At 47.6% G+C, this 15,048-nt stretch overlaps 1 protein-coding gene across 1 annotated transcript in view; it reads right to left on the bottom strand.

Moving 5' to 3' along the window:
- gabbr2 (gamma-aminobutyric acid (GABA) B receptor, 2) overlaps positions 1-15,048 on the bottom strand; it is a 114,874-nt gene that overhangs the window by 49,516 nt on the left and 50,310 nt on the right. Inside the window, 2 exon segments of the mRNA XM_062487218.1 lie at positions 317-418; positions 5,482-5,652. Of these exon segments, the coding sequence (XP_062343202.1) occupies positions 317-418; positions 5,482-5,652 (273 nt within the window).

Below are 15,048 nucleotides of genomic sequence, written 5' to 3'. Positions count from 1 at the left end.
AAAAATATGTCAGCTTAAAATGTCAGCTTCACACACTCAGATGGATGTATATTTTGGAAGGGAAAGCTTTATCTTTCTTTCTTTTCTTCCCTTCTTGCTGTCTCCCTCTCTCACACGCACAACACACACACACACACACACACACACACACACACACACACACACACACTGATCTCTTTCTGCCTGCTTCCTTACTCGCTTCTCTCTCCTTGTCTCTGTGTCTTTAATTGAGATGAACACACACAATTGAGAAGAACACACACTCTGGGACCATGAGATGCACGGCTCCCGACACACACCCACATTTTACACTCACCTTCAGCTTTTTGACGTTGATACAGGGGTCATTCGAAAAACTCTCTGTGTCAGCGATCTGGATGTCCGCTTTCTCTAGCTCGTTGGTCAGGTCATTCCTTACCTGAGAGAGAGGAAAAGAGAGCACAAGGGAGAGAGAAAGAGAAGGAAAGAGAGACAGAGAAAGAGAGAGAGAGAAATAAAGAGACAAAGGGGAAGAGAGAGAGAGAGAAAGAGAGAGGGAGGGAGAACAAATAAATACCTGAAAATAACTCTTCCCTTTTTCCTTTAGAATGCCTTCTCCCGCATGTCAGTTAGCAGCCAATAGCAGCAGCCCACCATGTGGGATGCTTCCCTGGTGAGACTTGGCTGTACTTCAGATACTTCTGCCTTAATCTGGCCCAAACCCACCCAGCAGTAAACCATGCCCAATTGTCAATTAATACTTTAGAAAATAAAGAGAGGAAAATTGCCTCTCGGTAACTGATGACTCCCAAACCTCTCCATATTTAAGGCGATGATTCAGTGTGGCCGACATAGCAAAACATTGTGGGAATAGACACGGGCCCAGTTCAACTACTGCTTAGATGCTCCAAAAAAAAGTCAGCTGACCCTATAAACAGCAAGCACGGCAGGGAGACTAGTGACACGGAACAAAGAAAAAAAGAGAGAGAGATTGACAGGTAATCTGACTGACATGTCTCCAGGTTTCCATCACAGATTGACATGTGTCAGTGGGAGAGGATTCTCTCCTGGCTCTCTGACACAAGACTCCACAGCAGCCTGGCAAGCTGTTCCGTGAAGGCAACTGCACTGAACAGCGACTCACTGTTAATGTGGAAATCTACTATATGAACACACTGGACGAGTGAGGGAGGATGTGTACAACTTTAGGTTGAAGATAAAAGAATACACCGACACACACACAACCGCACAAACACAATTATCCTTTGGTATTTTTCCGCCCTCCATCCCAGCAGCCTTCCATGCTGTGTCGTGTGCCCTCAGGCAGACGCCCCCAGGGGAGGGGTGGCAGGGGGGCGTGTCATGAAATCAGATGGCGCATGCCAGGTGGAGTGAGCCCACGTTCCATGATGGAAAAGATGAGGGATGACAGCCAGCACAGTGCACTTGTGGGTGAACCTGGAAACTCTATACACACGCACACACACACACACACACACACACACACACACACACACACACACAGAGAAAGCTTCCCCTGACTTCCGCATGAGAAGCTTGTGGGCTCATCTCTCAAGAGGGTTTCAGTTCTCTCCGATTTTGGGGGAAGGAGAGCCTTCGGAAAGGGGGAGGAGGGAGGGAAAGGAGGGGCGGGACGGTGTTGAGAAGGAGGGGAGGAAGGAAGGAAAGACCAACAGGAGGAGGAAGACCATTTGGAAAGAGACAGAACAAGATAGGGATGGAAAGAGACAGCGGGAGGGAGGGAGGATGGTGAGGGAGAGGAAGGAGGGAGGGAGGACGGTGAGGGAGAGGAAGGAGGGAGGGAAGGAGGATGGTGTGGGAGAGGAAGGAGGGAGGGAAGGAGGACGGTGAGAGAGAGGAAGGAGGGAGGGAGGACGGTGAGGGAGAGGAAGGAGGGAGGGAGGACGGTGAGGGAGAGGAAGGAGGGAGGGAGGACGGTGAGGGAGAGGAAGGAGGGAGGGAGGACGGTGAGGGAGAGGAAGGAGGGAGGTAGGACGGTGAGGGAGAGGAAGGAGGGAGGGAGGACGGTGAGGGAGAGGAAGGAGGGAGGGAGGACGGTGAGGGAGAGGAAGGAGGGAGGTAGGACGGTGAGGGAGAGGAAGGAGGGAGGGAGGACGGTGAGGGAGAGGAAGGAGGGAGGGAGGGAGGACGGTGAAGGAGAGGAAGGAGGGAGGGAGGACGGTGTGGGAGAGGAAGGAGGGAGGGAGGACGGTGAGGGAGAGGAGGGAGGGAGGGAGGACGGTGAGGGAGAGGAAGGAGGGAGGGAGGACGGTGAGGGAGAGGAAGGAGGGAGGGAGGACGGTGAGGGAGAGGAAGGAGGGAGGTAGGACGGTGAGGGAGAGGAAGGAGGGAGGGAGGACGGTGAGGGAGAGGAAGGAGGGAGGGAGGGAGGACGGTGAAGGAGAGGAAGGAGGGAGGGAGGACGGTGAAGGAGAGGAAGGAGGGAGGGAGGACGGTGTGGGAGAGGAAGGAGGGAGGGAGGACGGTGAGGGAGAGGAGGGAGGGAGGACGGTGAGGGAGAGGAAGGAGGGAGGGAAACACACAAATGGAGGGAGAGATTAGAGGGAGGGGAGGGAAAGATTGCTGAGTAACAAGAACCCCCCCCCCCCCCCCCCCATTGTCTGCAGCACTCTGGGAATCAAAGACACGCCACTGCAGTGAATACTGACGAAGGGAAACACACACATTCACACACATACACACACACACACCAGGTGTCAAATGTATGAGGAAAAAGTGTTTCATGCATCAGTGCTAGAAGGAGACATTAACAACACAATATGATTATATTTATAGAGCAGACAAACAAAAACTCTGGTGCACATAAACCCATCAATAAAACCACACACACACAGTTGCTGGGTGTGTGTGTGTTTGTTTGTGTAAGAGTGAGTAAACACTGTGAGTGGGACACACTCTTTTCCACTACTACGTCACCATGGAAACCCAGAGTGATTAACACCATTTCATAGTGTCCTGGCTGTAATACTTAATTGCTGTGTGTGTATGTGTGTGTGTTTGTGGTGTGAGTGATATTGTGTGCGTGCGTGTGGAAAGCAGATGTTTTGGGGTTTGTGTGCATGGGTCAATGAGTAACAATGAGTTATGTGCATGTGTGCGTGTGTGGGTGTGTGTGTGTGTGTGTGAGAGAGAGAGACAGAGAGAGAGAGAGAGAGAGAGAGAGAGAGAGAGAGAGAGAAAGAGAGAGAGAGAGAGAGAAAGAGAGAGAGGGAGGGAGGGTGCCCTGCCACATCTGTTTCCCAGCCTGTGCGTCATATTGCCATGCTAATCCCTGGGTTTATTCTGTGACGGCAGTCATCCGCTCATGCTAACTATGATGGCTAACACGCTGGTGGGCTGCCATCCCTGCTGATGACAAGCCAGTAAGCAGGTGTGTGTGGTATGTGTGTGGGTGTGTACCTTAGTGAGTGTTTGTGTACTAATTTCAGTAATGTAGATTGGTGACAAAAATGTAAGGTGTGTGTGTGTGTGTGTGTAGGCAGTGTGTCTGCGATTTGTATCCTAGTCCAGCCTAGCTGTTGTCCTTGCCCTCCTCTAAACACCTGACTTTCATAGCAGATGATTATAATCCCTTACTGTAATCACACCTGGCTGGCCAGGTCTATTAATAGACCTGTGTGTATGTGTGTGTGTGTGTCCAGGTCATCGTCCCACTCGGAACGTGCGTGGCAGGAATCCTGAACAGGGATTATGTAATGTGGCGTAACGGGCCTAAAGGGGACGTCTCCTTGGGAAGCTGCGGAGCGGAGCGAGGACTGATATATGCACACACACACACTCATACACACTCACACATGGGGATGGTATACTTGAATGAACTTGAATGTCAACACAAACACACAAACACACTGACACATTCAAAAGAAGTGGCCTTGATGAATGATTTAAATTCATCACCAGGACCCTAGTAATGTACTGGCTGTTGTTCGTTTTTGATGGACATGAAGCACAGGCACACACACATACAGTGTTTGTACCAGTCATGTATCACATGACTGTGTCTAGCCAAGCACCATCTAATTGAAAACATCGCAAAACAGAACAGAACAGAATAGAAGCCTGGTCTACACAGTGTAGAATAGATCATAGCTACAGTACACACTAACTATTCTGCATGGACTTGCTGGACACAATGAGCTCCAAATGGCATCCTGTTTATCCATCACACCAACCATCTTCTGCCTCTGCACTCCATCAGTGTGACGGTGTCAGACTCTACCCAACGAGCCCCGAAAAACAAGCACAAGCAAGAGTGCCACTTGCATATTTGTAAATCAGGATTAAGGAGCAATCTCGTGGCAGGTTGATTGAATCAGGCCGTCTGTCTTTCTCCCTCTAAGCCCCCGGGCGGCTTCAGGAAGAAGGAGATAAAGGGATTTTCTTCCCAGAGACCCGCAGAGAGGAGGAGAGAGCAAGAAAGAGAGGGAGGGAGAAAAAGAAAGAGAGACTCCTTATTTACGATGTGCAGTTTTTCCTTCTTCTTTTTTTGAGCCCCAAAACGCAAAAAACACTCCAGTCACAAGTGATACGTTCTCAGATTCACACGTTAGATATGTCTGATACAAGCCGGCGCTCTGTGGCGTCGCAGTGATGTTCTGTTGCCAAACGTTTAGTGCCTACCCAGAGACGTGAGCACACAGGGAAATAAGATGTGCTATTCATTCTCAATGTGCTACAAGAGACAATACATTGAAGAGACAATACAGTATGTTGAAATGATTTCGGTAAAAATGGCTGCTTGTAATGTATGAAGCAAACTAAATTACCATTCTATAACAATGGCCTGGTTTGTAGAGGGGTTGGGGTAAGTCTTTCAATGTAGCTATGCTACTGTTGTGGAAGACATGGTCATAGCACAATTAACTACGACAGTAGAGGTTCATGGTGGTCAGGATACTGTATCATGTCATTTGCATAATAGTAATAGTCAAAGCCACTTCCCAAATGTATTATCTTTTTAAAGATAAGACGACCCCTCTTAAAATCAAACACAAGATGGACTCAGAAAATAAAGAAATAGTTTAAATCTCCCAAAACATTACTAATACCTAGCTTTACAAAGGCGTTCTCTGCTTTTCTACTGCATCTGTTCAAACGTCAGACAGATGACGCAACACTTCCACAGCAGTGCTATCTTTTTCTACGTACATCTAAAAATAAACACAGGAACTGATTTGCATGCCGCTTCAACGTTGACCCACAAGGGTCTCTTACATTTACATTTAGTCATTTAGCAGACGCTCTTATCCAGAGCGACTTACAGTAAGTACAGGGACATTCCCCCGAGGCAAGTAGGGTGAAGTGCCTTGCCCAAGGACACAACGTCAGTTGGCATGACCGGGAATCAAACTGGCAACCTTCGGATTACTAGCCCAATTCCCTCACCGCTCAGCCACCTGACTCCCTGACTCTTACGGGCGGAGCCAGGGGCTGGTGTGCAGCTGCCCGGTCCAGACTGACCTCTGAGAAGCGCTGCACGTCCTGGGTCAGGGTCCCCACGCGGCTCCAGTTGTAGAAGTTTAGGAACTTCACCACTGCTGGGTTCACGGCGTTGTCTGACGGAACTGTCCGGAAGAAGTTGGGGTATTTCTTCTTGTCGGCCAGAACTGGAGTCGTCGCCGCGAACGACAGCTGGAGAGACAGAGGAGGACATGTAGACGTTACATACAGTACTCTCAAACTGCTATTGGTTGATATCTTAATGACTTGGCCGTTTGGATGATGGATTGTGTAATGTGTATGTTTAACATTAATCTAATGCACTGCTAAGTTAAAGGAATGAGAAATGGAAACAAGCCATCTCACACACACACACACACACACTGTCCAGTCTCAGGGTGTGAACAAATCAACACCCCAAACCAGTGAACCTTACATGTCCACAGAGAGATAACAGTACACTGACTGACCAGACTGACCACAGTACCCTGACTGACCAGACTGACCACAGTACCCTGACTGACCAGACTCACCTCAGTACCTTGACTGACCAAAGGTACTGGAGCTACACATGCCTGGTGAGTGACAGCCCAAAGAATCCAAGACCTTAACAAATCTTCACAGAGTGAGTGTGCGCCCAGAATACTTTGATGCACCGGGATGGTATGCATGTGTATACACCGTGTGTACAGAGATACGGAGAGAGAGAGAGAGAGAGAGAGAGAGAGAGAGAGAGAGAGAGAGAGAGAGAGAGAGAGAGAGAGAGAGAAAGAATTACATTTTCATAGAGGAGTTAAAAGCATTACCCTCCGTCGTTCACAGTGCTACTTAGTTTGGATTAGGTTCTGCCTTTGCTCATTTCCTTCTTCCCCCAAAAAAATACGGAATAAAAATGTGCTGAACCGCACCATTAATGTGAGGACCATTTCAGAAACACTTCACATCTTCTGTTCAAACACTGCAACCTAAGCACATTTAAATCTATTCAAGTTTGTGAGGGAAAATGTATTTGGACATTCCAAACTTCATAATTTCTTAATTCAGTTTCAAACTGCTGGAAAAGTTGAGTGCCCTGGAAAAAAACATGAAAGATATCTAGATGTTTCTTCTTCACTTGATGCCTAAGGTGTCAAAATATTTGGATGTTACTGGTCTCCTTGGGCACCAATCACGGTATTTACAATCAATCTCAATATCAGTACAGCTCCAGTACTGCATGTGTCAAGCTAAATCCTATTTCGACATCAGCGGCTGTTATTGAACCAGGACACTGACCCATTGTCAGTGTTCGTGTGTCCAGTTACTGGTGTCCTCCCGTGGGTGTCTAACGGCGTGGAAGCCCTGCCGCTTCACTGGCCCCAGTCCTCTGACAGTACACACATCGAAACACACCTCCCCACAGCACCTTGACAGAAGAGCAGGCTCCTGGATGGAGTGAGTGGTGGGTATGTCAGCCTCGGATGAAGCACAGTCTGAATGGTGTGATGTCATAGGAGGCCCTCTGTTGATCTAATCTTGTCACACTGCCATTGACTGCAGTGGCACACTGGCCCAGGGACATCAGATCAGACATCAGTGTGCGCACACAGACACACAAGCATGCACACGCACACAGTAGACAGAATCATCTCTCAGCATAGCCCAATGATTGGGTTAGCGGTCACTGACTCACAGCTTTCTAAGAACAAGACACTGCATTGTCTTGAATGATGTGCTGCAGTGTGCAAATGCACAATATAGAGTAAATCCTTTCACCACTTAATACCAGTGGATCATGTTGAAATGACTCCCTCCTCCAAACACCATAACAAACACCCAAATAACAGCTTACATTTATGTACTCACATGTGTTACTGTATTTATACACACACACACACACACACATACATACACGCGTGCAAACACACACACACTTGTTTCATTTTCATACTAATCAACTGTCCCACTCTCTCCGACATATCCCCCAGTAGGCTGTCATTTTCTCCAGGGGAGAAAAAGCAGTAATTTGTTTGGGCGTCCATGACGTGCAGGTGTGCACACACCGCGTCAGTCAGCTACAGTGTTCATGAGACTGAAGAGGCCACAGAGGCACCAGGGAGAGAGCATCGTTAGCCACAGTCAACCAACGAGGCTGATCCATTCAGACAAACTGAAGAATCTGTCAAACAGACTTCATTACAGTCTGATCAGTTTGGACAAGAATATTTAGGTTAGAGGATTCCAGATGTTTGGCCTCACCAGTGAGGCTAATTGTGGCTAAGCCGGGCTAGCTTCTGTTAGCACTTTTAGCTGTAAGTCAAAGCACTCCATTTTCAGTATGTCCTATCTGTTATAAAGTTAATGAGTGATATGAATCAAGGCTAGGTTAATTACAGAGTAGAGGGAGATTAAACAGACACTGTGATAGTAATCAAAAGCAGGATATTATAATTCGGATTAAGGCTATGAGTGTGAGTATAGACTTCCTGGAAGCATGATCGAGGCTCAAGGAGCAGGGCCAAGTGCCACACTTCAATATCCAGATACAAAAAAAAATCTAATAGATGTCAAAACAAATTCATGAAAAAGGAAGCTGAAATGGGGTCATTGGTGGAGTCATTTTGAACATTTTGACAAACCAGCCAGGAGGGCCTGGAAACAGCACAAGGATTAAAGCCATCAGAGAAGAAGAAACCCTTTATCTATGGACTGCTGCTTGATCCAGAATCACCCAGCAGTCTTGGAGCTTTACAGGGACTGTTGTTTTAATCTCCGTTTAGCTCAGCCTATTTCCTAAACCCACACTGGGAGAAGTTTGTGCTCCTCCAATGAGATCCCAGTATTTTCCCTCCAAACGCATCGACTGGCTCAATAGAAGACAAGGGGGGAGGGGGGGGGGTGGTGGGGGGTGGAGTATCCACCCAATCTGGGTCAAAGTAGTGTTCTCTCTTTTCAATACTATTGGTTTACTTGATTGGATTCACAAAGAGCAGGAAGGGAAGGGATCGGCAAGGCCAAGTTTATCTTTGCAGTTCATGTCTCTGTGCAGGTGGGCTTGGGGTTCTGAGGAAATGCATCGTTTTATTTGACCAAATGAATCAGTGTGGCTTCTATCTCCAGATCCAGTCCACGTGAGATACTGCTGCCCCATCTGGAAAGAACACATGGACGAGAGGAGGAGGAAGAAGAAAGACTTCTCATCTAGTTTGCTGACAGATCCAGTCCCTATTTTAAACTGGAGAGCGTTATTCAAAAGGGAAGACTGAAAATAGCTCTGATATCACACACATCTCAGAGCACTGTCTTATGTAAGAAGGACTTAGAATGGGCTATTCAAATGAAATGGCCTTTTATGGACCACTATGCACTGGCAAAATCTCCATCTTTGTCTTGTTCTCATAGACACACACACACGCGCGCACACAAACGCACACACACACACACACAGGTAATTAGAACTGCAGAGATGGGCTGGCTCTCTCCCAGCTTACTGCAAGGTCACAGGAGCGCTGGTAATAGAACTGGGTCTGTTCAGCTCCACAGTGCCATGGAGCCTTAGCCAATATCCAGGTGAATCACTAAGATGACTTTCCCTACACAGGGCTTATCAGCCTCCATTTTGACCGTGCACAAAGCCAGACTCCTTCCCCCTCTTCACCTCGCTTATCCAAACAGACACCAGACATGTTTATGCAGAAAAGAGAGGGAATGAGGCCAACAGACGGAAAAAAAGGAGAAAGGGAGAGCGTGAAAAAGATTTTTTGTGAGACAGATGACAAGGTGGCTCCTGAAGATTAGCAGGAGCACTGCATGCTGTGGCTAGCTGACGTCTGCTCTATCAGATCCTCTGACACCGAGTCGAGCTCTTGCAGGTGTGAGAGCCTATAGAGAGGAGTTTCATTGTCATTAGAAAGTTGTCGAGTCAATTCCACTTTGCTGAGGCAACGTATCGATGAGTCAGCTTAGCATCTTCTGAGGCAGAGACACCATGGACTAACAATGAGCCAACCTATTCCTTGTGTACAGTATCGTTGGATGAAATGACACAGTCATCCTTTCAAACTGCCATTATTGTCTTAGTGAAACCATTTTCTTTGATTGCACTGTTTTGATAAGTACTGCCAATTCTACAATCTCCTTCATTGCTAAGATAAATACTTGAGAATGAAAAAAGTTTGGAAAATTGGAAACCTTGAAAAACAGCCTGCCTGTTGCTCGTTTTTGGATCGGGAATTGTGGACTCTGAAGTATGTGGATTTGGGGAGTTGTATGTACAATACACTGCAAAATGAGCACCAACTCAAATTCTTTGTTGTTACCTCAGGTAGGTAGTGTGGATTTTAGAGCACCTTTATTTACAATTTATTCAATACCAGAGTGCTTGGAAACCAGTTACCCACACTGCACAAGACCCACCATCAAATATTGATTAATCCATAAATTAGATGGACACACAGCATATGCGATACTGCACATACACCAACAATCCATAACTACTTAAAATGCATGCTGAAAGGTAATGTTGGATATTGCACCAGTGTATTGTTACCATATTTACCCAAGATGATACATACAAAGTAGTCCCAAAAAATTAATACTGAAATTGATTTTCTATAATAAATAAAAGAAAATAAACAAAAAAGCATTCTCATGTGACGCCGCAAGGTTTGATGGGATATCATGATCAGGTGACCCCTGAGGTCAAAGACAGTGACAAATCACCGAATGTCGGTGTCACTACACAGTAACTTAATTATCACACCAACTGAAATACTATCAAGGAAATACATACATAGCCAACATTTAAGATTTAATTAACTTTTCTCCCTTTATTTCCTATTGTCAGCACTCTGGAACAACTACCAAGTTATGTCTGGCTTTGGATTGGTCAGGTGCTGGGCAGGGGGAGACATTCCTGTACCTGTCATTTCCTTTTAAACTGAATGCAAAATACATGTCTCTGGAGGAGCGGATCCCTCACTGAATTACTCCTCCCAAGCTATCTTAACTTTTTCCTGGGAGTTTTGTCTTGTCATCCTTGAGGGTTTTACATTGGTTTAGGTGCAGTTCTATGGGAATCTGTGAAGCCATCTGTGTCATCGCTTGTAAAGAGGGCGATTTATGAGGAGTGAACATGCATTTGTTGAGTAAAGTGCACACTGGGTAAACAATTTCCAGGCTCACTGTGCTGCAGGGTAAATCAAGATGTTAAAGTTGAATCATGAATGAGTTTCATCATTACATCCAAACACACCCTTACCCAATCTGTTTAGACTTAGGTGCTAACACACCAGCCAGTCCATAGAAATCATCCTTCCTGATGAATCAATAATGGATGTCTTCCTCCTCCCAGGCTGACTCCTCGAGCCCCTTGCAGAGTGAACTAATGGCAGGCCTGTTGATCAGGAAGCTGAGAGGTGGTCTAGCCTCATTCAATATTCACCAGCGGCATTTGGCGCCCAGCAAGGGAGCCCGATGAGGGAGCCAGAGGCAGGGACGGCTGGGAGAGAAGAGGTGGGGGGCGGGGTGGGGAGATGGAGGACGTGGAGCGGACCACATGCTGTGCTCATTAGCACAGCAAAAGGTGGAAAGGTAGCCTGTTCAGCACTTCACAGATGTAATCTTGTGGAGGGGAGGTGGAGATCTGGTGCCGTCGAAATTTCAGTTGGGAAGCTTTTCATAAACCTGAGGCCAAGTTATATGACGGAACATGGAATATGACGTCATAGAGCATCGAAGACTGTTTGCCCCTGACTGCCGTAAGCCTAAAAAAAGGTGAAAGTCCTAACTTCAAAGCATGAAATAGAATGAATTCACATGCGTGTGAGGCTCGGTATGTGTCTGCACCTGCAGGAGGAGAGGAAGAGACAGATGGTGGGGGGCGGGGCTAGGTGGAAGGAGGAGGGGCCAAGGTCTTGCAGCCAGTGACTGATATCCTGAGACTCTACTAATGGATGACAGGCTGCCGTGTCCTTTCTCCACCGTGCCAATCAAAGTTCCCCCACGTGCTCAGCACACGGCCGAAAGAGCCCCGCGCCACACGCCACATGCATACAAGCAACCACGGCGACGGACTGATGGATGTTTTCGAACGGTGCCCTTGCACATTGCCACCTCTCCTTCACTCAGGACTGTGTCGCTCGCCTTCTTCACACCCTGTCACTCAGAGAGAGCTCCTCTCATCTACCTCCGACATCCATCTCCCTACTGCCTCCCCCCCCCCCCCTCATGACCAGGAAGTGTGAGGTGTAGTATAGGGGAGAGGGAGACGAGGGGGAGGGAGGAGAGGTGAAAAGAAAGTGTGAGAATGTATGTGTGTGTGTGTGTTTGTGTGTCAGGGGGAGAGGCAGAGAGAACTGAACCGGACCAGTCAGTATCCAGTTAAATGACACGGCAAGCCACAAGACTATAAAAACACCCATCACTGAAGTAGTTTGTTATCAAAATAATTGCCAGTATGCAGGCACACGTGTCTGTGTGTTTGTGTGTATGTGTGTGTGTGCGCGTGTGTCAAATCAAAAGAGCTCCAACCTTTTCCAGAGTCTGCCTAAGGCTAAAGACGTCAATGTACAGATATAACGGCAGCCATCAGAGAAGCAATCCGACATCTATGAAATGTCGGCGGTCCAAACGGCCCGTCGCCTCCTCTCTTCCTCTCTTCCTCTCTTCCTCTCTTCCTCTCTTCCTCGGAGGCATGTGAGCGGTGGATTACGGGCCACTAAGGCTCGCCGGGCGCCAGCCTCTGTGATCCTGATGGGATGAGGGCAGAGCACACCCCCCCCTGTTCTCCAGACCAGGCTGGACCTGCGTGCTCTCACAGAGGAACAGGGCCACATAGCTGGCTGCGCCGACCAGGGGTGATGGACTGGTTATTATGCCTGCTCTGAAATGTAAGGGGCTGGATGGGCTGATGGTTGCTCTCTCTATGTACATGCATGACATACACTGACATGACTACAACAAAGCTGATCCTCCCTTTGTGTCACAGGCTCATTGACCGTTTTTCTTTTTGTTGTTGTTGTTGCCTTTTTGCACGTATGTGCGCTGCATGCGACACGTCACGTGACACGGATCAATAAACCGTGTCAGCCGTCTCCACGGCAACTCAGACGGATAAAAAGGGGTGACCCTGTGAAAGGACTTCTGAGTATTGATCATGTGACTCCTCCCGTCCTTGGAGGAGACGCGAGGCGAGGTGGTCGTATCTCCGAGGGGATCGTCGAGGACGCTTCATTTCATTATAATATTGATCGGAGTGGCGGCGATGGCGGCTGTAGCCATCAAAGCGTGACAGCGCAGCACTTTGCATGCGGTGAGCGCATGGTTTACATGCTAAGTGGTGCCAGACACCGCAGAACGAGGACACAGGGAGGCCTGTGTTATACGGGTTGTACCAAAACGTTGGACTGGTGTTGTCATGTGGTGAAATGATGTTGTCTACTTGGTACTGTATGAGAGAGAGATAATGACTGTCCTGAGATTGCTCACCATTAGTATCACACACACACACATTCAGGGAATACCCAGCTTGGCGTGATTGACATGTAACACTGTTCAGATCCCCAGACCTGCAATACCATCTGCATTGAACCAGGATTCCTCCAGCATTCTCATCCAGGTAAGGACACCACAACAGCAGACAGAACCTCCTCCATCTCTCTATCTACTCTATGTTTGGATGGAGAGAGAGAGTGAAAGAGAGAGGTTTGAAGAGAAGAGGGCCGATTGGAGGAGAAGGGTCTTACTCAGAGTGTAATTACATCCCATGCAGAATAGTGTGTGTGTGTGCGCGCACTAGTGTGCATGCGTACATGTGTCTGTGAGTATGTTTGTGTGAGAAAGCTTTTTCTTCTTCCGCTGTGTATCAAATTCGATCATTTAGATCATACCAGTATGTTTAAGGCCTCTCTCCAAGCACTCACCCAGGACCAATGGATGGAGTAATGACAGAGAGGGAGAGAGTGCAGATAGAGAGATAGAGTGTAGATAGAGAAAGAAAGATGGTTGCCCCATAACTTTATTCTATTTATGAATTAAAATGCGACCGTTTTTCTACTCCTAACCCCCACCTAGCATCCTCCTGGCCCCCTCCTGACCCCCTGCTAACCCCCACCTAGCCGAAGCCTGCTGCATGAATGATTAATGATCAGATGCCAAACTGCATACTCTATTCTTCCTCTTTATTTATTCCTCTCTCTCTCTCTTTCTCAGATACTCTCTCATACCTTGAGGGAGGTTAAGGATTACATTGCATGAGCTGGTATTTCTCTGCTTACTTGGCCAAAACAGCATGTGGGCTCCTCTCCTCCCCCCATCCCTTTCTCCCGCTACTCCCTCCATCCTTGCCTCTTCCCTCTTTCATTCCCTCCCTCCCTCCTGTCTTCCTCCTCCCTCCCGCCCTCAACTTCCCTCTCCCAGCTATCTCTCTGTCCTCTCAACCATGCAACACATACTTACTCTCACGTACACACAGCACACACACACACGCACACAGAGCTAGAAACTTTACAGTACTTTCACATTTTGGTGGTCCAACTGTAGAAAAATATAAATCAATTTTCTGTCAACGGAGACAGCCACAGAAGCTTGTTGAGGTGAGCAGAGAATATAGCGGGCCTCCTCAGTGGGCCCATACACACTGTTATTACACCACACAACTATTACATTATCCAGCTGAGATTGAAATAGGCCGTGATAGTGGTCCTGAACAGGCTCTCCACCCAGGCAAGCCCTACAACACACATTCTTGGTCTCCAGAGGACAAGACCATCCTCAGATTCACAGGCATTTGTTTGTTTTCGCTCTCTCTCTCTCGCTCTCTCTCTCTCTCCCTTTATTCTCTTCCTCTTCCTCTATTTGCTTAAAGAAAAAAAACATTTATGAGCCATACTTAAGGGACTGTTGCTTCTCTCTGCCATTTAGTCCAGTTTGCTCTGATGGCATCTCTTCCCTTCACTTTCAATTAAATTGTTGATGAGCGCGCAATGAATTAGCAATGAGACGCACAGGAGCGACACAAGCCAAGCACAGAGAGGCAGAAAAACATGTCTGCCGTGATGCCAGCAGAGAAAGGGAATGTGGGAACACCCAGATGGCCCGCGACGGCACACAGTTCTTGCAGGAAGGACGCTGTATGCATTTTCAATACACAGTGGAACAAAAAAAAACAGAACCAGGAAAGAAAAAAAAGGGATAGAGAGAGAGAGAGACAGAGAGAGAGGGGAGAGAGAGAGAGAGAGAGGAGAGAGAGAGAGAGAGAGAGAGAGAGAGAGAGAGAGAGAGAGAGAGAGAGAGAGAGAGAGAGAGAGAGAGAGAGAGAGAGAGAGAGATGCACTGGAGCTAAGAACGAATACTTTGAAAAAAGGGAGAAACTGCTTCTTTTCCATCCCATTGAACCTGAAGTACTCACTGTGTCTTTCTAACACACAGAATTTGCTTTCAGAGAGGGAAAAGAAGACAGGCCTGGTCCAGGAGGCTTCTGGTTACTGAAGCAAGGTATTCCATTACTGAGGTCAGGCCATATGTAATGTAATACCAGGGCTAGGCTAGCAAGGCTAGCAGGACATGAGGAGCAGTGACTTGCTCAAACTCCTCTCGGAGGTTGTGGGC

This window comes from Osmerus eperlanus, chromosome 20, assembly GCF_963692335.1.
Source record: "Osmerus eperlanus chromosome 20, fOsmEpe2.1, whole genome shotgun sequence".
In the NCBI taxonomy this organism is placed as follows: domain Eukaryota; kingdom Metazoa; phylum Chordata; class Actinopteri; order Osmeriformes; family Osmeridae; genus Osmerus; species Osmerus eperlanus.
The sequence above is the reverse complement of the archived record's forward strand: the minus strand, read 5'-3'. Positions and strand labels throughout refer to the sequence as shown.